We start from the raw sequence: 25,640 nt of genomic DNA, 5'->3' as shown, positions 1-25,640 counted from the left end.
ATAATAAATATACATAATTATAAAGAATATTTTTATGTATATTGATATTGAATCTATTGATAAGAATTATAAAATTATAATTATATTTATCATTACAATAAATGATATTTCTTATTAAAATACAATCTTACATATTGAATTTTTTATTTAATCCAATCAATCTTTTTTTTTTTTAAATTATAGTTATAATTTTAGTTTGAAATGATGCTGAACAATTTGACAAAAATTTTTTTATTAGGTATGCTATTTTTTTGTCAAAATTAAAAAATAAAAAAAAAATATTATAGTCTTTGTCGTTTTAATTGTCGCAAAAAATGGAGAAGGACAATTAAGCGTTACTTGTGATTCATCTGCTTTACAACATTGTTTGTATGGATTTATTCAATTTACTGGATGGAATGTTTCCTCTCAAAATGGTTTAAATGATTATACTAGTTTATATAATTATCTTCAAAAAACTGTTGGGAATGTAGTTGGATATGATGATGGTTTATTGCTAGTTTGTAATGGAATTGAACAATTTGTTAATTGTTTAGGAAAACAAAATATTGGATGTATCACAGTTCCTGGAAGACTTAGAGCTGGTGATTCACCAACAAATGCTTATGGAATTGCTGGAACATTTAATCAATATCAATTTGAATGTGGTCCTGGACTTTTTACTGTTGAAAGAGATAGTGCTCTTACATGTATACAAAGAGTTCTTACATCAAATGCAAATGTATTAGCTAATTGTCGTTCTATATATTTTGCTAACATACAACATGATCCATCAAATGCTAATCTTTATATAGGAAATTTACTTAAATGTTACATTGCTCCATTTTCAGTAGCAAGATGTAGAAGAGAAACAAGATCAAATGAATGGTGGGCTTGTGAATCTCAGTACCAATTTGTAAAAGCTCAATTCCCATTAGCAAATGACGTTTGTGATTGTATGTTTAAATTTTAAAAACATTTTAATATTATATTATAGCTGCACATTCACCATTATTAACAATTGCTGATTATGTCAAATCAAATCATAAAATTGAAAATAATAAACATTATTTTAAAATGCCTAATATATGGCAACAAAATGAATCTGGTGAATGGGAATATACTGAACAAGGATGGTTAAGTGATTAAAAATTAAATTGACAATTATTTTTTATAAAGTAAAAAAATTTCAATTTATAGTTAGTATGTCGATACAATTGTTTAATATAGTTTAAATAAAATTTAACATATTTAAAAAAAAAACTTGTCATATTATAAAACAGTATATTTACTATTAAAATATATTTATATATCTAACAAGAAAACAATAAAAATTTAAAAAAAAAACTTATAAAAGGATAAAAATAATTAAATTTAAATTAGTCATTAAAAAATAAAGTAATTTTAAGATAAATCACAATATTCGCTCTATTCTTTTGAGCACAGCAAGTGGCATGATATAAAAATTTAAACTACCTCATTTGTCTGATCCTATTTTGTAAGATTATTCAAAACCTTTCAAAGAAATTATACTTTGTTAAATGATTTATTGGATATTTATCTGTTTTAATAGACATTCATAAATGTATTATAAATAGAACATTTCATTTGATTAAAAATATTTTTACTTATTTTACTAAAAATATTTGTTGATATAATATTTTTTTAATATAAAAAAAATGATTTTATTAAAAATATACTATATAATAATTTTTTTATGTTTTTGTAAGATAAACTTATTTTACTGTAATTTTCTGGAAAATGGTGTTGATGGTGAACCACAAATAATTTGTGGACCCTTATCAATAGCAATGAATTTTAATACAATTAATAATTTTGAAGGACATGTTTTTGTTAAAGGAATGTATAATGAAAAAAATTGTAGAAATGATGATATTGGTAAGAAAAATGCTTTTATTGAGATTCCATTTGATATGTGTAATGTATTAAAAACAAGGTCATTAAATCCTAAGGGAATTTTTATATCAACAACTATTGTTATATCATTTCATTCTAAATTTATTACAAAAATGGATAAAGCATATAGAGTACAGTGTTTTTATATGGAAACTGAAAAAACTGTTACAGCAAATATTGAAGTTAGTGATATGACAACAATTGTACAAAATTATGACTTACCATTACCTGTATGTAAATATGAAATATTAAATGGTGGACCATCTGGTGAGATTGTTACTATTTCAACAATAGGAAACCTTGTATATCATAAATGGACTTGTGAAACAGAAAATGTTGATCTTTTTTGTATGCTTATTCATTCATGTTCTGTTGACGATGGTAATGGTAACAAAATTGAAATTATTAATAAAAATGGTTGTTCAGTTGATAAAACATTAATTAATAATATTGAATATACAAGTGATTTTGTTGGTGGACAATTATCAAATGTTTATAAATATGCAGATCGTCCTCAAATGTATTATCAATGTCAAATTTCTATTAATATTAAAGAATTATATCAATCATGTCCAAGACCTAATTGTACAACTGATAGTAATTATATTCCACAAATTGTTGATATTGTTACACAGGAAGACGATGAAAATATTTTTAATAGTACCATATTTAGTGATCCTGAAATGGAAGAATCTAAAATTTTTCATAAACGTTCTTTAATAAATAATGATAATACATTAGATGTTAGAACTGAATTAACTACTGTTGATATTACTAAAGAGGTTTGTTTATATATATACTTTTTTTTTATAAGATATTTTTATTTCAGGAAAAAGAAAAATTTTGTAAATTAAATGATGACGAAATTTATACAAATAATATAGATTTTATCAAGATAATAAGTGATAAAAATATTGTATGTTTTTCAACGACATTTTTTTCAATTCTTGGTGCTGGAATGATTATAAATTTTTTAGTATTAGGTGTCATACTAATATTTCTTATAAAAATTCGTTGTTAAAAATTAAATATTATTTTAATACAAAATAAAAAAAAAAGTACAATGATTTTTTTTTATATTTATTAATTAGTAAAGTTATGTATAATAAAAACTACAATATTAAGGTTAAAAAAATTAGTTTAAAAAAAAAAATAGTTAACACGTTAAACGTGAAATGTACAGAAAAGAATTTTGCGATCATCAATCAAATGCAAAAAAAGTAAAAAAAATGTTGCGATAAATTTGCAATTTTTTTTTGTATATTAAGATCATTTTATTGCAAAATTCACTTAATAGTGAGATTCCTTTTCTGTAAGTACATTAAAAGCAAAGGTTGAATACAATATTAACACATAAAATATACATTTTTGTTAGTAATAAGTATAAATATGTATTTATCTTCTACCACCACGATTACCTCGTCCACCACGAGATCGACTTGCCCCTCGTCTACCTCGTGCACCACGTCCTCCTCTAGAAGTTCGTCCACCACGTTTGGCACGTGATTTTACAGGACTTGGTTCATTTGGATCTTTTGGAGTTTTCTTTTGCGATGCTTTCCTTTTAAATACAACTCTACCAGTTTCTAAATCTTTTTTAGAAACACAAAATATTCTTGTATCACCAAGTAATCTTGATCTTAAAAAGCATTCATCTTTATTAATTAAAAACATATAACACATCATTTGACCAATATGTCTAAATTCACAAAAAACATTTTGATGGATATAAAACATTTTGCCATCACGAATAACACGATTTTCCTCATATATTACAGTTATAGTATTAGGTTTCTTATTTCTACTATTTGTTTTAACAACTGGTTCCTCATCAACTTTTAAAGTAGCTTGTTTATCTTGCCATTCTTTTTCCATTAACTCTACATCTTCATCAATTCTAACTGAACTACATGGTAACATATAATGAGGTATTGGATCCTCAATAACAACTTTCTTTTTTGCACCTCTTCTTGTTGTTTCAATAATATTTTTTGAATCAACTAAATTGCGTCTTAAATAAGTTGAACTAAAAAAAAAATTATTTTAAATATCGTATATTAATAAAGCAAAAAAAAAAACTTACTGTCTCGGAGGAGCACATTTTGCAACTAAATTACGATTTAAAGACCATTCTTTAAGCTCATTATACTGATATTGCTCTTCTAAATCTAATTTTTCAAGCATCTTTTTCATTGAAACATCTTTTTCAGTTTCATATTCATTTAAAATTTTGTCACTCATAAATTTTTTCATGTAATCAATATCAATCTTAATTTCTTTATTTTCACGATTATGTTTACGTGTTTGGAGGTCTCTCTCATATTCATGTTTCTTATGTAACTCTTCAAGACGTTGATGGTGACCCTCCAATATCTTTATTCTTCTTTTAGAAATTGAATATAATTTACTAAAAATAATGTTACAAGAAATATTATCATTAAACTTACGATAATATGTATCTTTTTAGAAATACTTTACAAATATAAATGTCTCTTTTTGACTTGAATATAGGTACACCTAATTCATTGAATTTAACAGATTTCAACAACATATCTATCTTTTTTGGTAATTTAATTTCACAAATAGTTTTAAATGAAGGATTGTTTTTAATGTAGTCCATTTTTATATCATCATAAACTGATGAACTACTATCATTTAAAATTTTTTTAACACCAGATGGTATTGTTCTAACAAACTTGTAAATATAAATAGCTTGCTTTTTTGTAATATATTTTAAATTATCACATGCAATTTCTTTTGGTATTATTACATTTTCTAACTCAATATTTTTTTTCTCAGTTGTTGATTCACTATCTTCCATAGTAACATCTTTTCCATCTATTAATTCATGACATTGAAGATCTTCCTTTCTTAAATCAACATCATCAGGAATATCAGGTAGTGTACTTTTATTTTCAGTGCCATCAACAACTTTTAAATCATCTTTGCAAACATTTCCAGAATTAAGTTTATCAATTTTTTTTGATTTTAATCTATCGTATGTATTTCTTTTTCTTTCTTCGTCAAGTTTTAAAAGTTCGTTCTTAATTATCAGTTTAAATTTATGTTTAAGTTTTTCACTATCTGAAAATGTTGGTAATTTTTCCATTTCTTCATTAACTTCTTCTGTCAATTTATCTAAAAGAGTTAATTTTTTCTTAAATTGAATAACAGAAGAAACTAATTCTGTAATAAAATTATCTTTTAAAATATCATTTTCATCAACACCCTTTAAATTAATATATTGTTTATCTTCTAATCTACTATTCAATCTTACTAAAGCTTCATTTTTTTGCTTTTGACTAGTGTTTTGATTAAAAATTACTTTTTTAATTAACTCTTCAACATAAATAACTTGATCCGTAACAGGAATTGGTGGTTCAACATACTCATCCTCACTACAAATAGGTGTAAATAAATGTACTCCAACATTTTCTTCAAATTTTATTGTTCTTTTTCTTCTTTTACTATTTTTTTTACTTATTTTTTTATCTTTTTTGTGTTTCTTTTTTTTTGAAAAACCATTCCGAAAATTAGGATTATTTGTTTCAGTTTTTCCATTTTCAAAAGTAATTTTACTATTTTTACCACCAACAACTTTTTCTACTTTTACTAATTCAACATTAAAATCACCCAAATATTCTTTTTCAAATTTATTTTTTATTTTAGTAACCATCTCAAGACCACTCGTTTTTTGACGTGGTTTACCTTTATTTATTAATGTTTCAATATCTTTATCACTTAACTTTATTTTTACACCAGATGGTCCAGGTTTATTAGAATCACTTTCAGTAGAATCATTTTTTGTAGAATTACCATCTATTTTAGGAGTAGTAGCAGCTACATTTGCGGCAGCTCTAAATGCTTTTAATCGCTCTTCTATTTGTGACCGCGTCATAGAAACTACAGACTTTGGTACTAAACTAGGTAGACAATTTTTTTTAGACTTACTGGTTTTGCTTTTACATTTTGTTGTATTTTCCGTAGATTTATCTCCATTTTTAAAATTGCAAACGGAAGTTTTTTTGACAATAACTGGAGGAGTAACTTTACTAATTTCCTTTTTACTAGTAACAAGAATTGGTTTTAATACTTTTGTTGGTAATACAATAGGTGTTGTTTTTCTAACTGATACCCTTTTCTCAATTTTTGGAACAATTATAGTAGAAGGATCTTGAATTTGTTGTAATTGACCACATGAAGTTTTTTGAACTAGTATCATTTTTGGTGGAACCACATCTCTTTTGACTATTGAATTTGTTGCAATAGGTTTTAAAACAGTAGAATGTTGAATTGAAGTTTTAAATGATGATGGTGGAAGAAAAGTACTTGGGCATGGTGCAATTTTTGGTTTACTTAAATGATTTGTTTTTAAAACAATTGGGGAATTATTGACTTTTTCTAAACAAGGTTTTTTATAGGGTGTATTATTAGAATTAGGACCACCAGTACGTTTTATTCCTTGTTCATTATTTTTTATTGATATTGTTTCAACTATTGGATATCGTTTACAATCAATATTAAGGCGTTTAGCTTCTTCTTCTAATTCTTTACATACTCGTCTATGTTCAGCAGATAGATCTTCTAGAAAAACTTTTGGTGGTATTTTTAAAAGATCTTCTCTTTTGAAAAGTGACTTTTCTCCACATATTTTCTCCTCAATATTCGTTGAAGGATCCAAACATATACAAAGTTTTAAAAATTCGTCCATATTACAATTTTTATTTAATTGATAAATTTGATTAGCTTGAAGAATAAATGCACCTATTTTTTCTTTTTCTAATACTCTTTCTTTATGAAGAACAATAACATCTTTACGATTTTCTTCATTTTTATGTTCTTCATTATTTTTAACTATAAAATTTTCTTTTTTTTTCTCTTTAAGTTGTTCCTTACCTTGTTTTTTACTTTTATTATTTACAACTTGTTGACGAACTTCTTGTCTTATTTTATTATGTACATCTTCGACCACTTTTTTTTGTTTTTCTTCAACAGTAAGAACTTTTTTAGTTTCAATAACTATATTTTTTGTTTTCTCTAATTTTTGTGGTACTCTTAAAAAGAAAATATATTAATATTAAAAAAAAATGACTAAAATAAAATTACCTGTTACATATTATATCATTTACTTTATAAACTTTTTTATTATCATCATATTTTGGTTTTTTGTTTTCAAATAATTTTTTCATTTCGTCTTCAGCTTTAATTCTAGCTTCCATTTCTATTTTTTCATTTAAAAGTCTTTTCCTTTCCTCTTCAACTCTTTTTTCCTCCTCTTTACGTTTATTTTCTTCTTCAACAATTCTCATTCTTTCAATTTCTATTTGTTTCATTTGCTCTAATTCAGCTTGCCTTTTTTCAGCCTCCTGACGTTTCCATAACTCTTCAGCTTGAAGACGTTGTTTTTCAGCTTCCTTTTTTAATAATTCATTCTCCTGTTGTTTTTTTAACAATTCTTCTAATCTTTTTTTATCCTCTTCAGCTTTTTGTTTCTTACTTTCTTCCTCTTGGAAGGATCTAATAACAGAAGCATATTCTTGTTGAAGACGAAGACGATTTTCATCTGTAATACCAGCAGCAGCTAAATTATTTAGTGCTGTATTATATGCAATTTGTTGTTGATGATGTTCAGAATTTGTATTTGACATATTAACATTTGTATTATCTTTAATATTTTGATTTTGTTGAGTAGATTGTACCTGTTGTTGTGTTAAAATTTGACTATTAGGACTAATATTTTGATTTAGCAATAAATGCAATTGATTAACAAGATGTTGTATAAGCATTCGTTGAAAAGTTTGGTCTGATTTTCCATGTAGGAGTTGTTGCAAAGTATCATGATTTATAGGGAATTGATTGAATAATTGAGGATTAATAGTTGCAAATTGATTTAACAAATAATTGAGCAATTCACTATTATTTACAGTCTGTGTGTTTTGCCATGGTTGATTTAAATTATTTGCAGCAATCATCCTTCCCATATGTTCCCTTACCATGTCAGTTTCTTGTTGAAAACGTTGTTGTTCAAGTAAACGTTCTTGATTTTGTTGATTTGTAACATTTTGTAATGTTACTTGATTAATAAAATCTTGTAAATTTTGTTGGTTTGAAATATTTGATATATTTTGTTGAGAAATGTTACTTCCAACAGTTCCTAAATTTTGTAATCCACTTTGTGCTGTTGTATATATAACAGACGTATGACCATCTGTTTGTTGGTCAATAATATTTTTTTGTTCTAAAATATACTTTTGTTGGTTTTTTAGCCGAGTTTCCTCTTCAATTCTCATTTTTTCAGCATTTTCTAAATTAATTCTTTTTTGATCTAATAAAAGTTTTTCTTTAATTTTTTGCTGTTCTTGTAATTTTTTTATTGTTTCTTGGAATTGAATATTTGTAGTTAAAATTGTATTTTGATTTTGTTGTTGAAGCTGTTGTTGAAATTGTTGACTTTGAAGATGTTGAAGCTGTTGGTTAATTTGTTGTTGTTGTTGAAACTGATGATGTTGGATTTGTTGTTTCTGAATTTCTCTTTTAACATGTTGTTGTTGCTGAGCTTGTTCTTGTTGTATTTTTTGATGTTGTGTTTGTTGTTGTTGTTGAATTTTTTGTATCTGTTTTGGTGTCTGTACACGAATTTGGGAAGGTTGTTGCTGTGTTTGTTTTATTTTTTGATTTTGTTGATGAAGACGTTGTTGTAAAAGTTGTTGTTGAATATAACTTTGTTGCTGTGGAGAAACCTGAATATTAGATGGTGGTAAAGAATGACCTGCTGCTGCAACATTACTTTGTGTGGATTGTTGGGTATTTTGTTTATTAACTAAATTTATTGGTGGTGGAGAGATTGTTAATGTATTAGTATTATTATCTTGTTGGTTATTAGTGGTTATTTTTAATGAATTTTGATATTCGGGTGATTTAATTGGTCTCATAGGTTGTATTCTTTGCATTGGTGTGTTAACAGTTCTTTTAGGTGGTGGAGTAATAACTAAATGTGTTGGGGCAATTGGGGTTGTTTGTGAATTAGTAGTAACAAGTTTAGGAATTGTTCTAATAATTTCAGGTTCAATTTTAGGTGTTGAAATACGTCCAGTAGATTTATTACGTTGTGGAGCAAGTTGTGGAACAAAATCAACATCACTTTTTGTTATATTACTTTTTATATTAGGTGTAATATTAGGGGTCAACTCGAGACTTGCTTTAGAAATTGCTGAAACATTTTGAGGATGTCCAGCAGTTCGTGGAATTATTGTTTTATGAGGAGAATTATTTTTAGATTGTTCGTTTGTTATTCCTTTTATATTTTGTTGTGTTAATTGTTTTTTTTCTGGTACAATTTTAGCAGTGTTAATATTTGTTTGTGAACGTTGTATAGTAATTGGTGGTACTTTTTGGTTTCCTAATTCTTGAGCATTTGCAGCTAGAATTTTAAGTACATTTTGCTCAGTAGCTGATAAACCAACACCACCATCGCGTTTTTTTGTTCTTTGAGTTGATTTAGGTTTAGTGGTTAAATTATTTTGTGATGCTGTCTTTTGATTATTAGTTATTGGAACACGTCCAGTTAATGATTCATTAGATTGTGGTGTATTTGTTAATGAATCATCTGAAACTCTTTTCCTTCCTTTACGAGAAGGTGGTCCTTTTAAAGGTGTTTCAGGTATTGGTTCCAAACTTTCAATAGAAAAATGTTGTTGTTCTTCACTTTCAACTTTTTTTATTAAATCTTCTGGATAATATTTTAAAGCAGCTTTAGATAAAACTTTCATTTTAGAGCCAGGAGGGTTAGTATTTTGATTCATTGTTGCTAAAAAAAATAAAAAAATTGGGAACCTAAAATAAAAAGTTATATAGTATATATATTTATATATATATATATTGTATATATTTTATTTATAAACGCAAAGTATAATAAATTAAAATAAAAGTAAGACAGCGTAATACCAATTGCAATGCGGTGCGCTTGGCATATAAAAATCGTTATGAGACAACACTATTTATTATTGTCTAAACATTAAATTAGATAGTCATATTCTTGTTGGATAGACATGGCTGGCGGTATGATACAATCACTATTCCGTCTAAATGTTGTATGAGAAAAAAAGTGCAAGGTTGCGACTAGAAGAACGATATAATTGAATATATATTAAAAAAATAGCGGGAAGACAGTAAAATGTCAGAGAAGTGAATATAATTTATTAGTATAGTTTTAATGTAGAAATAAATATATAAAACTCTATGTATTATTTAAATTTAAAAAATTACATCAACAAATTGTATTCATTATAATTTAAAAAATTGTATAATGAGCAAAAAACTTGAAGAGTAAAATATAATTGAGAACATTGATGATATGTTATTATAAAAATTATTGCACATATAAAAATAAATTTAAGGACTTAACAATTTCTGTTTTTCTGGTGGTATTTGAAGTTGCCTGTTTTTAGTTTCTTTAGTTTTAAATGTAACATATGTATACAAGAGAGATCCTGTAACACTTATATTTACACCAATAAAATTAGCCAGTGAAAATACATAATCACCACTAGAAAACATTCCAACATATGTTACAAATAAATTCTAAAAAAAAAAAAAAATTAAAAGACAAATATAATAAATGTTATACTGACTACACTTACCTTAAGCGTCCCAACACAACATGTTGTTAATGCAGAATTATAGTGAGTGCAAAGAACTAACGAATAATTTAGTATAAAGCCACAGACGCAGGAAATTAAAAAGCAAATTATTATAGACATAGTTATATCATCAGTGGTGTAATGTTCTACAAGTTTCTGTGTATCATTTGTTAAATATGCAAAGACAACTGTTGGTAGTATCATGAAAAGTGCATTAAAATATAATAATCCATTTTGTCCTAACTCTTTTGCATCTAATTTTTTCTTCATATAAACTCCATTTGCCGCTGTACATAAGTCATTGACAAAAATTAATATGTATCCGTATGTGTCGAAGGCAAGATCATTAATAGCAGCCACAATAGAACCAAGTATCATTAAGAAAACACTTACTTTAACGGCAAATGTTGGTCTAACTTTAAGTAGCATAAATTCTAAAATCATTGTAATAAGAATGGAGAAACGGCGAAGAACAGTGAACATAGGCAAACTAAAAATAATATTACAATACAAATATTAAATTATAAAAATAAATAAATAAAACATACTTAATTTTTTGCGTACCACCAAGACCAGTAATAAGATTTACGAGATATATTAAAGGCAGTGGAAAAATTTTGCGAACAATACTACTATCACATTTTGGTAATGTATATGTTCCTTTGAAACTTCCTATATAAAGTATAAGAATTGTAGCTGCCATTTGTCCTATTCCAACCCATATAAATGATGGAAATTTTAAATTTGTTAATAATATCTTGTTAACAAAAACAATTGCAATAGATGTCAAAGCATAAAAAATTGCTGACCCAGCTCTTAAGTATAAAGGGTGTTCCATATCTAAAGAATAATATATATATGTATATAATAAAAAAATATTAATTATTAAAAAGATATAAGGAATATACCAATTTTATAAAAAAAATTAAACAATATAAATGGTAATTATTTTTAAATAAAAACAATTATTTTTTTCTCAAATAAAAAAAAAAATAAAATAAATAGAGGTTAATATTGATATAACAAAAAAAAAATCATCAAAACGATAAAAAATAAAAAAAAAAAGTTATTTTAAGTTTTTAAATTTTGTTGAAAAAAACATTTAGTTCGCTTAAAGCAAAAATCTATTGAATACCATAAACAAGAGATTTTTCTAAATTAAATTGGAATTGTTTGAGTGACTCAACTAATTGCGTTATTGATGATAATAATGTTTTATTACGTAAAAATGAATTGTCATCATACATTTGGGGTGTAACAGGTGTCCACGCCATTATAACTAATAAACCTGGTAGAATATGATCCCTGAGTGCAAAAAGAATAAAAACGCTAAATTTTCCTTCCTTCCCAATTACATTATTTGAAGATATTTTATTAAACAATCTAACAGTATGTGCAAGTAATGCTATTCGATCTTTAGTTAATTTTTTTGACTCGCCTGATTTTAATAAATCATAAAACCAGCTGCACACTCTTTCTATAAATATTAATTTTATGTTATTAATAAATTTTATAATTTATTATTTCTTACCAATAAAATCCCATGCATATAATTGTTTAAAAAATCTATTATAAAATACTGAATCACGTCTTCCAATAAGAAAAACTTGTTCAAAGCAAAAAACGAAACCTAATTCACCACAAAGAAGATGAGTAAGCTTTGATACATTATCCCCATTCTCACTACAGAAATATTTTGTAATACTATTAACAACTGTTCTTAATAAATGTTGAACTTCTGTGGTAGATAAAATATTTTTACTACCAAATGTTTCATTACTTTTTCCAACACTAGAAGAACGTTTTCTTTTACCAATTAAATTAGCTGGATTAATACTCATTGAACCAACATTTATGGGACTTTCAGGGATATTTAAATTACTAAATGATGAATAATGATTTCTAGTTGTAAAATTATAATTTGTATCTTCATCAATTACAGGTGTTTTTAAAATTTCTGATACTAATAATCTTTCTAAACTACCATCATCAACACCTTTTCCAAACCATCTTCCTGAATTAAATAAAAATGTTTGCCCTGTAATATTATTTCTAACAACAACATTATTTAAAAACCATTTTGATGGATATCCACTTTTAGAAGTAATATTATATCCTATTCTTAAAGTAGATAATATACCTAAATTTTTGTGACTAAATGTGAATTGCAATGTATTATCTGGTAAAGTAATTATATTTGTTGATCCAAAACTTCCTGTTAGCATAAGCCACAATCCGGAACTATACGTTTTATCAATACCAGCATCTATTAAAACTTCATATTGCATTTTTGATGTTATATATGTACTGGTAAAACAAGAAAAATCTACGGCATTTAATGATAAAATATGATAAAGAAATTGTTCTCTTTCATCTTCACATAATAAAAATGCATATTGTTTGTATAATTTTTTTAGTAAATAAGTATCTTCAATAATTGTTTTAATGTGTTTATGAAGAAGTTTGCGCTCTAAAGCTAATCTAACAAATGCTCTAGCAAACCCGGAATCTGATTTTATTTCTGTCATTTTTAAAATATTTCTGAAAAAAAAATTAAAAAATTTGTATAATAAAAAATTATAGTAATAAATTAATTAAACATACTTTAAATCATATGTAATATCAGTTGATAGAGGTGTGAGACGTGTAATAGAAGAAAGATATGAAGAATCTGGACTAATTGATCGTGATATTGAGCGATTACGGCTTCCATGTGTCGATAATGATCTACTACATGCAGGACTATTTTGTTTTCTATTTTCATAATGACTATTTAATAAATTTGTATATGATTCTGACAATCCAAATGAATGTCCATTATCAATATTTGACCAATTTGAGGCAAAACCTACAAATAAAATAATATATTATATTACGTAATTTAAAAAAATATTGCAAATATAAGCTAAATTATATTCATAACTACTTTTTAAAAATGAAATAGTAGTACAATATAAATGTTATATATATATTATATATATATACAAAAACTACAATAAAAGTACAATATATAAAAAAAAAAACTATCTTCATCTTTGCCTCTTAAAAGAAATTTATAATGATTAATTTCGTAAAGATATATATCTTATATTGTATAAATTGTAATATGTATGCATGTATGTGCCTTACCACTCATCATATTATTTCTTGGTAGCCGGAAGTTGTTAAATACTCTTGTCAAGGACTTTGAACGTGGTAATCCAATTTTTTGTGGTTTTTTATCACTTTCAATAACCTCCATCGTCTTTGTTTCATTATTTAAGGTGTCTACATTTGGTGATTTTAATAAATCATTATATACCCCAGTACTATTATTAATTTTATCACAAATAAAATTTGCTGCTTTTAAAAATTTTTTAGACCAAGCTGTATCATCTTCTTCTTCTACTTGTGTAATATTTTTATTAAAATCTTCGTCATTATTTCTTATCTTTTCTTTTACATTATTATCTTTTAATTCATATGATAATAATTCATTTTTCATTGACTTTATCAATTCACCTATCTCTTCGGTAGATTTTGGGACATCTATACAAACACAATTATAACAAAATTACAAAATTAATAATTTTTACAAACACAAAAAAAAAAAAAAACTATATATAATATAATAATAAATATAAAAGCAAAGCAAATATATTTAATCTTTGCTTACATTCAAATTGTCTTCGAAAAATTACCCACATAAATGCTAAATAAAATATTAAATTTTTTTTTAATATTAATTATAATAAATATAAAGGTATTACATATATTTGTTTTTATTAAATATAAATATTACTATTTAAAATTTTTACTTACCTGGTGAAAGTGCATTTTTATTATATTCATTTATTGATGGTATAAAATTATTATCTTTTTGTTGTTGATTTAAAACATGATTCCAGAAAGCTGATTTACCATGTTTTTTTATTAATCCATGTGCCCATACACGTTCTAAAAGATCACAAAAACCTGCTACTAAAGTATTTTCTTCAACTCCTGTTATATTAACATCAGAATGTCCCAAATCAAGAGCTTCTTTACCCATTTTATCAACTAACATTCTTTTTGTTTTACTTTTTGTTTCTCTTAATAATTGTTCAACAAATTTCCAATTTTGTTGAGCTATTTGACCAGGAGTTTCTGATCCATTTTTTATTTTTCCACTTTTTGAATTATTTTCTAATTGTGAAATTTTAACTATATTTTTTTTATCAGATGAATATGATATTTTAAAATCACCATCATAATCTAACTCAGAAATATTTATTTTTTTATTTCTTTGTTTCCATGGTGAATTAACAGTATCATAATTTATTGATGAATTTAAAAATGTTTCATCTAATTGAGGAAATACTCCATTATAACATTTTAATACAGGTGTACCTTGAATATAATGTGGATCTGATACAATATAATCAAATGAATTAAACTCTAATTTTTCAACTTCTAAAAAAAAAAAATAAAAGAATATTTATAATAGAATAAAAATATATATAAAACTATACCAGATGTGTCAAAATGTATGTTTGATGTTTCATTTGGTCCATTTTTATTAATATTTAAAGCTTTTTTTTTAAGCTTCATAATCTTCTTATCAAAAAGATTTAATGTATCATCCTTTCCTCGCAAATGGCTCATAATTTTATTGTCAACAAATGATGTGAACATCTGAATAAAATTTTATATAATATATTATTTTTAACTACCTGCGTTTCAAGAAAAGCTGCTAAAAACATTAAATGGCTATTAGGTTGTTCAGACAGAAAAGAAGCTTTATCAAATGAAACAAAAGAATCACGATTATTTGCGTTATTAAATGTATCTTCATGAATATCAGATAGAAGAAATTGTTCATAATTTATAAACATATTTGCTAAATGATGACAAAATAATTCCCTAATAACATTATTAATACGCAATTGATGTAAATAATTTTTTGAAGCCTCTGAAATTTGTTGCATTTCATCTTCATTTTTATTAACCTCTTTTTGTGGTGTTTTTGCATTAATTGTTTTATTAGATAAATGATTTTGATATTCATTGTCAGAACCATCTTTATCTAATTGAATAAATTTTGACATTCCATCAGATAAATAATTTCCACATTGTAATGAAGTATTAAAATCATCAAAAGAACGAGACATACGTTTTAAATTCCATTCTTCTTTTTTTTGATCAACTATATCTTTTTTATTTTTATCTTTGTTAATTTTAAAATTATTACTTCTCATTTTAACATTCATATTAGAAGATGAAACATTTTTTGAATCAATAGAAATATTATAATCACTATCATATGTTGTTAATATATCATTTATATAATTTGATAATATTTTAGATTGTGGAAAATCAGGAATATCTTCAGGATGTTCTAATCTACCAGAATCAATATCAAGAATACATACATTTGATTGAAATATTTGTTCAGGTAATCTTCCTTCATAATATAATCCCATAACATATGGTACTGGAGCTTCAATAAATTTTAATTGTGATTGTGGTAAAATTGGAACATATGTTAACTGCCATTTAAATGGAAATGCCAAGGCACATAAACTTTCAGCAACTAACATAAGATTATAAAGATTTTGTGAACAAAGTAATATTTGATGTTCTAACATAAAACATGTAAACAATTTAACAAATTTTTCTACTGTTATTAATTCAAAAAGAACACTTAAAGGGTAATCAAAAAATGGTAATTCATTTTTTGAAGGACGTCTAACAATAATTTCTATTGATTGACAACGAACTTTTAATACTGATTCATCAACTGGAAGAGGTACCTCATTTGTTATCCAATAAATGAAAGATTCTACAGGTAAGACACATGGTTGTGATGATCTTACTAAATTATAAAGACTAAATAAAAATTTTCTTGCACCATCTACAATTGGTATTTTAGTAATTAAACATATGCATTTGGAGACATAAAGTTGATTGTGACTTGAAAAATATAATCTATTTGATGTTTGTTTACGATAAACTGCACGTGGTAAACTTTGTGTACCATTAGATGACATAGAATATGCAAATCTTTGCTTTTTTGCTTCCATTACAGCAAGACATTGGACATGCTCTTTTGTTAATTTTGCCATTTCTTCACATAATTTTATATCATTTACAATTTCAAAAAATGTTAAAACTACACCATTTACATAACTTCCATCTTCTTTAACATTAACAAAAGTATGAAAAATAGGATCTTTTGGAACATTTTTTTCTGTATAAAATTTAAGACCATTTGGCATACATAACTAAAAAAAAAATATATACATATATATTTATATATAAAAGGCTTTATTTAAATATATTAACAAACAAACCGAAATTATTTCATGACTAAAATTATCATTTTTTCTTTTCTTTGGATAGTGTGCAATAATTTTACAAGAATAAGACCTTTCTAGAGGAGGTTTAATATAATTTTCATTTGTAGATATATCACTACTACATAATGTTGAAATTAAGCCTTGTTCATTATCAAAACCAATAATAACAAAATAATTTGCAAATGGTAATTCATTCTCCACAACAGCCATTGAAAATAATTTTTTTTTCTTTTTTTCAATTTAATAAAATATTATTACTATTTATTAAAAATAATAAAAAAAAAATTTTTTGATTACACTAAAAATGTTTAGTTTAAAAAAATTTAATATAGTAATTTTATTTTTAATAAGATATGCAAAGTAATATTATTTAAACTACTTCTAATAAATATAAATGATCAGTGAGAAAGGCGTTACTATAAAAATTTATCATTTTAACTAATTAAATTTTTATTATACCCTTTTTATACAATTTATAATATAAAATAGTGTATATATATACATAACAATTTTTATTATAGATTTTTAAAATATTTAAATATAATATAGACAACAAAAAAAAGATTTATTACAATTTTAATAATAATGTATAAAGATGTTAAAAAAAAAACAAATTATATAAATGATATCTAGAAATAAAAAATAATAAATATAAATAAACAGTTAAATATTATACAAGCTTTGTATGAGACATTTAATATTTTCTAAATATATATATAAACTAAACAAAGAATTTATAAATAAAATAATGATTAAAGAAAGTTAGTGAAACTGATAATAATAGTAAAAACTGGCCAAAATTTATTTGAAATAACCAGCAATTAAGTCTAGGATATTATCTATTTAATTTGTCAATAAATAAACTTTGCCAGTTCTAGAGATTTCCCTTTAGGATATGATATATAAATAGTGGAGCAACGCTCTTCACATAAAGTATGTTCGTCAACCATATGCTTAGAAATATATATTATAAATGTTGAGATATTAAAATGCGCAAACAACTATTGTGTACTAAACTTATATAATAAGCATTATAAAATGGCATAAAAATATTAGACAATTTATTTAAAACCAATTCTAATAAAATTTAAACAAAACCATTTTTAAAACAAAACCAAAAGTCAATTTTCTTAATTTGAAATTTTAGGATATAAATATTAGAATTAAATGATAAAATATCAGAAAGAAAAAAAAAAGAAAAGAAAAAGAACATAAAATTTAAGTTTTGATATATTCTTATATATTATATTAAAGAGTATTTTTGAAAAATATAAACAATAAAGGGAATATAAGATAGGTATCAATGTAACAATTTGAAAATACATATAATAAATGGTGTTATAACAAATGTTTAAATTATCAAACAAATTCTAATAATAAGTTACATATCATACAATTACAATTTTGATAATATCTGTTATTATTTAATTATATATTTATAAAATTTTGGAAATTACTGTTATGACTAACTATAGATATATATAATTAATATTTATAAATATATAGTTTAATAATTTTATAACTAAGTAAAGGTATTTTTGTGTATTATTTTTTATTATTTATAAAAAAAAAATTAAATTAAATGTTTTTACTTTTATTATTTTTTTTTTATAATTTTTTTATTTAATCATTATTTTTAAAAAATTGTATTATAAAAATATAAATGTAACAAATTAAATAATATATTATTTGAATTTCTTAAGTTCAATTTTTATTCTCATACAAATAACTAATCAACCTTAATTAAATAATAGTACTTTTTTTTTAAGCTCATAAATATTAAGGATAATCATATTTTTATCCCTGTTTATATATATATCAAAATAGATAAATTGTAATAAAATATAGTATAACTTTTTATATAAATATATTTATATATAAAATTATTATTTATCAATTTTTTACATTTTCACATTATATGACTTTTTATTAATATATGATTACAAATTTATACTTTTGTAATCGTTTATCAATTTTAAATAGAAATAAAATACTATTATTATATTACTAAAAATTTATCAGATTCTTAAAATTTTTATTTTTAGAAATGACATCAAATGACATTTCTACAATACCTTTATGTGAAAAAAAAATTTTAATATGTCAAATATGTAAAAATAAAGGAATAATCCTTAAAGATTACCAGTATGAACCATCGAATGGAATGGCTCTATTTCAACCATGTAAATGTAATTCATATATTCATTGGAAATGTTGGTTAAGATATTGGTATAATCATCAACAAAATTATTTTAGATTTTGTAAAATTTGTGGTGATTTTTATAATTTTGATTTTGATAAAAAAATTAATTTAAAAGAAGAATGTTATATTTGTAAAGATAAATATTTTATGAATTCACAACGTTATCCACTACATGATACACGATGGATTAAACCATGTTCCTGTGAGATAAAAGTTCACCATGCTTGTATAATTTCTATCTATGATTTATATAAAAAATGTCCAAAATGTTGCTCTAAACCTGTTTTAAAAACTGTATGTTTGCTTTTTTTTTATTATGTATAAAGGACAACATATATTGATACTATTAATTTTTTTTAGTATGGTAGTATATGGGATATGATGCGCCGTTATTTCTGTTCAACAACATTATTTGCTATCATTTTATTATGTGGTTTACTATTATTGTACCTAATTTCTTACCATTTTTTTCCTCATCGTCAAATTCATTATTGCAATATTATATTTTTTATAGGAATTGCTGTGTATATATCTATTTTTTTAACTATTACAATAAGATTTTATTACTCACGATATCCAAAATTTCGTAAGAGATATGCTAACAAAGTTGTTATTGGTTACGAATAAGATTAATATTTAATAATATTTAAAAAAAAAATATTTAAAAAAATTTTTTCTACTAATTATATTTAAATTTACATACATCGATAAACAAGCTAATTTCATTAAATATATTTTTTTAATCTTTGGCCACAAAAAATAAAGTACTTAATAACAGAATAAAAAAATAAAATTGCCAATATTATTTTAAAATCAAACTAAATTTTCACTTTTTTTTTATAAAATATTTCTTTTATACATTAAACATTTTTTTTTAACATTAATAAGAATGAGAGAAAATTAAAACAATTTATTTAATCTTTTATGTTTACCTTTTCAATTTAGTGTAACATACTTATCTTTAAACTATTTTATAACATAAAATTAAATATTTTTTATTATTATTATTTATTATTAATTTTATGGATATTTATGAAACATTTTCAATATATTTATTTTATGTAAAAAATGGTAATTTTTTATCTAATTATTATTCAATTGTAAAATATATTTTTTTTTATTGATATATTATACATAATATTAAAAAAAAAGAAGTTATATTATATATATATCTTATTTTTTTTTTTATTTTATACTTTTTCATCATTTAAAATATGCATTTTTCCACTTTTTGTTACTGTATCTTAAATTTATCTTCAGATCAAGCGTAGCCACATATCATAGTATACAATTGGTGAAGTGTTTCTTTCATTGTATTTTATTGAAGTTTACTAATATATTAACAATTACAACACCATATATGTATATAATTTTTTATATAAAAAATAATAAATTTTAATTATTTATCGTTAATCTAAATATGGCCAATGAGTCACGAGTTCATAAACTCGCAAATTTGTTAGATTCAAAAAATGCTGTTATTAGAAAAGAAGCTGTTAAAGCCCTAGGGACGTTTCCACTTCGCAAAGATCCACTTTTAGATAGCATTCATTTGTACTTAATTAACCCAAATTGGTCAACACGGGTTGCAGCTTCTGGAGCATTTGGAGAAATTTTACAAAATTTTGTGAAAAATTATAAAAATGATGACTTAAAGTATAAAACAGATTTTAAAATAATTAAAAATGATAATCAAAATGTTTTTGAATTAACCATTGATAGAATACTAATAAAAAACCAATATCTTCCACTTTTAAGGTAATTTTAAATATATTTATATATATACATATATATACATATATTTTGTTTATTATTATAGTTCAACAACTGAAATATATTCACCTAAAGAAATTAATGAAAAAGATCAATTTACATTTATAAAAAGAGAATGTGGAATAGAAGATGCTGTAAACTTTGATATAAAACGATTAGTAAATGAAAATGATTTTATACTAAATGAAAAAATTCATGACAATACTTTAAATACAAATATAAATAATAAAATTCAACTTTCAACAGATGTATTAAATAATGAAATTTGTAATTGTAATGAGAATACCTATCCAGATTCTGAATTATTAACAATAATGAATTTTGGTATAGTGTTATTAAATGATTTAGCTAATGAATGTTGGCATGTAAGACATGGTGCTGCATTAGCATTACATAAATTAATAATACATTGTTTTAATGAAATAAAAAAAGAAATGTTAAAAATTATTTTAGAAAGATTATTTTATGTTTTGATATTAGATGAGTTTAATGATTTTGCAACGGGTAGTAATGCTACAGCACCTGTTAGAGAAACTGTTGCACAATGTTTTGTTAAAACTGCTGTAAATTGCAGAGAAAAATTTGGCATAAAAAATTTTATTTTAAGTATAAAAGAGATGTTTAATAGTGATGAAGATGATTGGATATGTAAACAAACATGTTTAATAATATTAAAATATTATTTTGTAATTGCTCAACCTGATAATGATTATGAAGAACTTTTTAAAGCAGCATTACAACAATTAGAAAATGGTGTTGATGAAGTTATGTCCGCTGCAATGGCTGCATTATCAGCAGTATTTTCTTCAATTCATGATCCTTCAACAATTGATCATTTAAAAGAAAGTTTAATTAATACAATATGGACAATATTATGTAATCCAATAAGATATGATAAAATGAAAGAAGGAATTGATTCATTATTATTAGATAATATAAAATTACTTGAAATTTGGGCAATCAAATATTCAAATATTGAAATTGAAGAAGAAAAATTATTATTACTTGTTGATATGATTGATCCCGGTTTTATTGAAAGAACAAGGAGGTGTTTAAATATTATGCAAATTTTTTTAAAAAATCCAAATACAAATTGTAGTAAATGTGATTATGCATTAATACAAAAACTTTACCGTTGTATACTTTTTTCATCATTTGAAAATTGTAATGAATTAATTGAATCAACATTTGGATGTTTATTAGCATTATTAGCTAAATCTGAAACTAGTCCATTATTTCAAACATCAACAAGTATATTAATATCTAATGTTGGTTTATGGATATCATGTTTATGTCAAGATTCTAAAGATTGTGCAATAAATGTTGATGAATATCATTTAGAAGGTGAATATTTAGCAGAAAAATCAAAAATACAATATTTATGTGGTGCTGAAATATCAGGATTAGACTTAATTAAAAGAAGTGAAACAATATTAGAAAGAAAAATTGTTGCTGCAAGATTTCTTGCCCCAATTTTGGAAGCTATTTATTTGTCTAATGGAAGTATTGGAAATCAAACAATAAAAGAAGCACTTCAATATGTCTTTCTTCCATTACTTCAAAGTAAATATTTATTTCAAAAATTAAGTGCTACAATTGTTTTAAATGCATGGGCAAGATTTCAAAGAAGACATCGTTATGAATTAGCCTATAGGCAAGGTATAGAACTTCCTTATCCACAAATTGTAATTAATGCTATTGAACAACATTTTATAACAACAATGTTAGATTATGAAGATTGTAGAGCACATATTGATATTTTACAAAAAGAATCAGCTGAATATACAAAATATCTTTATAGCTTAGGAGTTCCTAAAAATTCATTACCAACACCATCATCTGAAATTACTTATCATAAATTTTTATCCATGTGTAAAGAAGTAGCTTCTAAATATTTTAATGAAACTAAAATGAACTTAATTGAGGTACGTAGTAATTATATGCTTATGAAATTTGAACAAGTACAAAATGTTGTTAATTCAAATCAAAATAGATTAGATGGTTATTGTAGTTCAACATTATTATATTTTGGAATTAATCCACCTAAACTAACACCATTAATAAAACCATTATTTTCATGTTTAGCAACTGAAACTAACAAAAAATTAGCTGAAGATTATATTAGAGATGCATTTGCACTTGTTGTAGCAGCATCAAGAAACCGCGAACCATCACCACAAGATAAAATTTTATCTAATCTTATTAAACCTATACGTACATGTGAAGAATCTATATTATATTTAAATCATAAAAAAACATTACTACAATCAGAAATGCATGATATTTTATCACTTTATATTGAACAACCTCAAGGTAGTATAAAAGCAAATAATGCTAAAGCAATATTACAATGGTTTATAATAGATGTATCAAAAAATTTACAAGCTACATTTCCTAGTTTATATGAAACATTAGAATTATATATAAACAATAATAAAGATATTCCTAATGAAGATGAATTTGTTTCACAATTAGAAGTTATAAAATCAGTAACACCATATTATACATGGAATATTTCACCAATACTAAAAAAATCACTAACAATGTATATGATTAATGAAAATCCATATTTGCGTTATCAAATTGTAACATTTTTAGCTGATGTAGCTAAATATAAAATTTCTGAAATTGCAAATACTTTGTATGATGATTTAATTAATTATCTTTCTCATGATAGTTCACCTAATGAAGCAGCTGGTGCTATTGAATTATTATTATTAATAAGTAAATTAGAAAATGAATGTTTAGGACTTGCTACATTATTAGCACCACATGCATTACGTTTAATGAGTAGTAGAAATAAAGATATTCGTACAGCTGCAGCAAATTGTTTTAGAAATTTTGTTCCAATGATAACATTAGAAGAATCATCAAATAAACATTATGAATGGTTTAATGATAAATTAAAAAAAGATTTAAATGAAAATAAAAATTTTATGAAAATGTTAAGTTGTCCGGGTGAATTACCAATTATAAAACAAAATGAAATTAAAGATTTAAATAATGAAATTGTTCTTCGTCCATATCAATTAGAAGGTATTACTTGGCTTCTTTTTCTTAATAAATATGGTCTCAATGGAATATTAGCTGATGATATGGGTTTAGGAAAAACTCTTCAAACATTATGTCTTTTAAATTTAACAATAAATAAAGAAAAAAATGTTAAATGTTTAATTATATGTCCTGTAACATTAATTGATCATTGGTGTTCTGAATGGCGTAAATATTTTCCAAATAAAAAACCATGTATAAAAACAAATACATTAGAACAAATTAAATCATCAATGTCTGGTGGTATATATGTTGGTGCATATGAAGAAATAAAAAATGGTAAATATAAAGGAACACAATGGGAATACTTAATTCTTGATGAGGGTCATATTATACGTCGAAGTAATACAATACTTTTTGAAAATGTTATATCATTACGTTCAAAACATAGATTAATTTTATCAGGTACACCTGTACAAAATTCACCTGCTGATTTATGGAGTTTATTTACATTTTTAATGCCTGATTACTTACCTGATAAATGTTCATTTAATTCATCATTTGTTAAACCAATACAAGGATGTAGATCTAGTAAAGCAAATGAAAAAACAATGAAAGAAGGTGAAGATGCATTACAAAAATTACATAAAATTGTTTTACCATTTATATTAAGAAGAATGAAAACAAATGTACTTGATGATCTTCCAGATAAAACAGTATCAGATTATTATTGTGAATTAACAGATATTCAAAGAAAAGCATATGAATTAATAGTTAATAGTTGTGCTTTTCCAAGTAAAAATAAAAAAAGTTGTTCTGAAGTAACATTTAGTCCATTACATGTTTGTGTTTTATTACGTAAATTAGTTGACCATCCAATTTTTGTAGTAGATGAACTAAAATTATTAAAATTTGATGAAACAATTAAAGGAAAAATTTATGAATCAGGAAAAATAATGGCACTAAAAGAATTATTAAATGAATGCGAAGTTGGTATACCTATTGAAACAGATAGTGATAATGGTGAATTAAGTCCAAGTTCTTTTTCTGGAGCTTCTAGTCCTGATTTTAATTTTATTCCAAAAGAAACACAACATCGTGTTCTTATATTTTGTCAATGGGCATCATCTATTAATTATTTAAGTAATGCATTTCAATCAAAAATTTTTGATAGAGATATTAATTTTCTTATATTAGATTCATCTGTACCAATAAATCAAAGATTTTCAATAGCAGAAAAATTTAATGGTGATCCAACATATGATGTATTAATATTATCAACACATATAGGTGGAGTTGGTTTAAATCTTACAGGCGCAGATGTTGTAATATTTTTTGATCATGATTGGAATCCTGTTAAAGATCTCCAAGCAATAGATAGAGCTCATCGTATTGGACAAAAGAAAAATGTTATGGTATATCGTTTAATAACTAAAGAAACAATTGAAGAAAAAGTAATGAATTTACAACTTTTTAAAAAAAATACAGCTAATGTTATAGTTGGGGCAGATAATAGTTCACTTAAATCAATGGATACCACTGAATTAATTGATTTATTTTCATTAGGTAATAAAAAAAATACAAAAAAACGCCATATGGAAGATGATGAAGTTGTTGCTACTAAAAAAAGTAAACATACATCAGTAATTGATGATGGTAATAAGGTTATTGAAAAGAAATGGAATTTGGATGTATTATGGAGTGAGGATGATTATATTCAAAATAATGATTTAAATCAATTTGCAAATAACAAATAAATTAAAAAATATTTTTATAACACAAAAAAAAACTTTTTTTTTTTTAAATATGTTACATTACCAA

General features: G+C 24.0%; 6 protein-coding genes across 6 annotated transcripts; 4 read left to right on the top strand and 2 right to left on the bottom strand.

Moving 5' to 3' along the window:
- Nucleotides 1-201: 201 nt before the first annotated feature.
- Nucleotides 202-1,128, top strand: SRAE_X000123400 (Hypothetical protein; the record flags this gene model as incomplete). Its single annotated transcript, XM_024646652.1, has 3 exons — nt 202-238; nt 288-935; nt 977-1,128. 3 exons carry the CDS (start codon nt 202-204, stop codon nt 1,126-1,128), a joined length of 837 nt encoding a protein of 278 aa, XP_024498697.1.
- Nucleotides 1,129-1,790: 662 nt separating this feature from the next.
- SRAE_X000123300 (Zona pellucida domain-containing protein) lies at nt 1,791-2,917 on the top strand (the record flags this gene model as incomplete). Its single annotated transcript, XM_024646641.1, has 2 exons — nt 1,791-2,678; nt 2,726-2,917. The coding sequence occupies 2 exons, from the start codon at nt 1,791-1,793 to the stop codon at nt 2,915-2,917; spliced, it is 1,080 nt and encodes a 359-aa protein (XP_024498696.1).
- Nucleotides 2,918-3,291: 374 nt separating this feature from the next.
- SRAE_X000123200 (Hypothetical protein) lies at nt 3,292-9,698 on the bottom strand (the record flags this gene model as incomplete). The annotated part of the gene is made up of 6 exons (XM_024646630.1): nt 3,292-3,922; nt 3,980-4,303; nt 4,344-5,799; nt 5,848-6,750; nt 6,793-6,950; nt 7,003-9,698. The coding sequence occupies 6 exons, from the start codon at nt 9,696-9,698 to the stop codon at nt 3,292-3,294; spliced, it is 6,168 nt and encodes a 2,055-aa protein (XP_024498695.1).
- A 589-nt stretch (nt 9,699-10,287) lies between these two features.
- Nucleotides 10,288-17,062, bottom strand: SRAE_X000123100 (PLAT/LH2 domain and DENN domain and RUN domain and Triose-phosphate transporter domain and dDENN domain and uDENN domain and Lipase/lipooxygenase, PLAT/LH2 domain-containing protein; the record flags this gene model as incomplete). The annotated part of the gene is made up of 12 exons (XM_024646619.1): nt 10,288-10,476; nt 10,536-11,025; nt 11,084-11,375; nt 11,671-12,012; nt 12,067-13,076; nt 13,140-13,383; nt 13,665-14,063; nt 14,191-14,226; nt 14,337-14,966; nt 15,026-15,188; nt 15,227-16,777; nt 16,847-17,062. 12 exons carry the CDS (start codon nt 17,060-17,062, stop codon nt 10,288-10,290), a joined length of 5,562 nt encoding a protein of 1,853 aa, XP_024498694.1.
- Nucleotides 17,063-18,899: 1,837 nt separating this feature from the next.
- Nucleotides 18,900-19,682, top strand: SRAE_X000123000 (Hypothetical protein; the record flags this gene model as incomplete). The annotated part of the gene is made up of 2 exons (XM_024646608.1): nt 18,900-19,349; nt 19,416-19,682. The coding sequence occupies 2 exons, from the start codon at nt 18,900-18,902 to the stop codon at nt 19,680-19,682; spliced, it is 717 nt and encodes a 238-aa protein (XP_024498693.1).
- A 793-nt stretch (nt 19,683-20,475) lies between these two features.
- Nucleotides 20,476-25,576, top strand: SRAE_X000122900 (TATA-binding protein-associated factor 172; the record flags this gene model as incomplete). Its single annotated transcript, XM_024646597.1, has 2 exons — nt 20,476-20,813; nt 20,875-25,576. 2 exons carry the CDS (start codon nt 20,476-20,478, stop codon nt 25,574-25,576), a joined length of 5,040 nt encoding a protein of 1,679 aa, XP_024498692.1.
- Between the last annotated feature and the right edge of the window lie 64 nt (nt 25,577-25,640).

Source organism: Strongyloides ratti, scaffold srae_chrx_scaffold0000002, assembly GCF_001040885.1.
Source record: "Strongyloides ratti genome assembly S_ratti_ED321, scaffold srae_chrx_scaffold0000002".
Classification (NCBI taxonomy): Eukaryota; Metazoa; Nematoda; class Chromadorea; order Rhabditida; family Strongyloididae; genus Strongyloides; species Strongyloides ratti.
The sequence above is the reverse complement of the archived record's forward strand: the minus strand, read 5'-3'. Positions and strand labels throughout refer to the sequence as shown.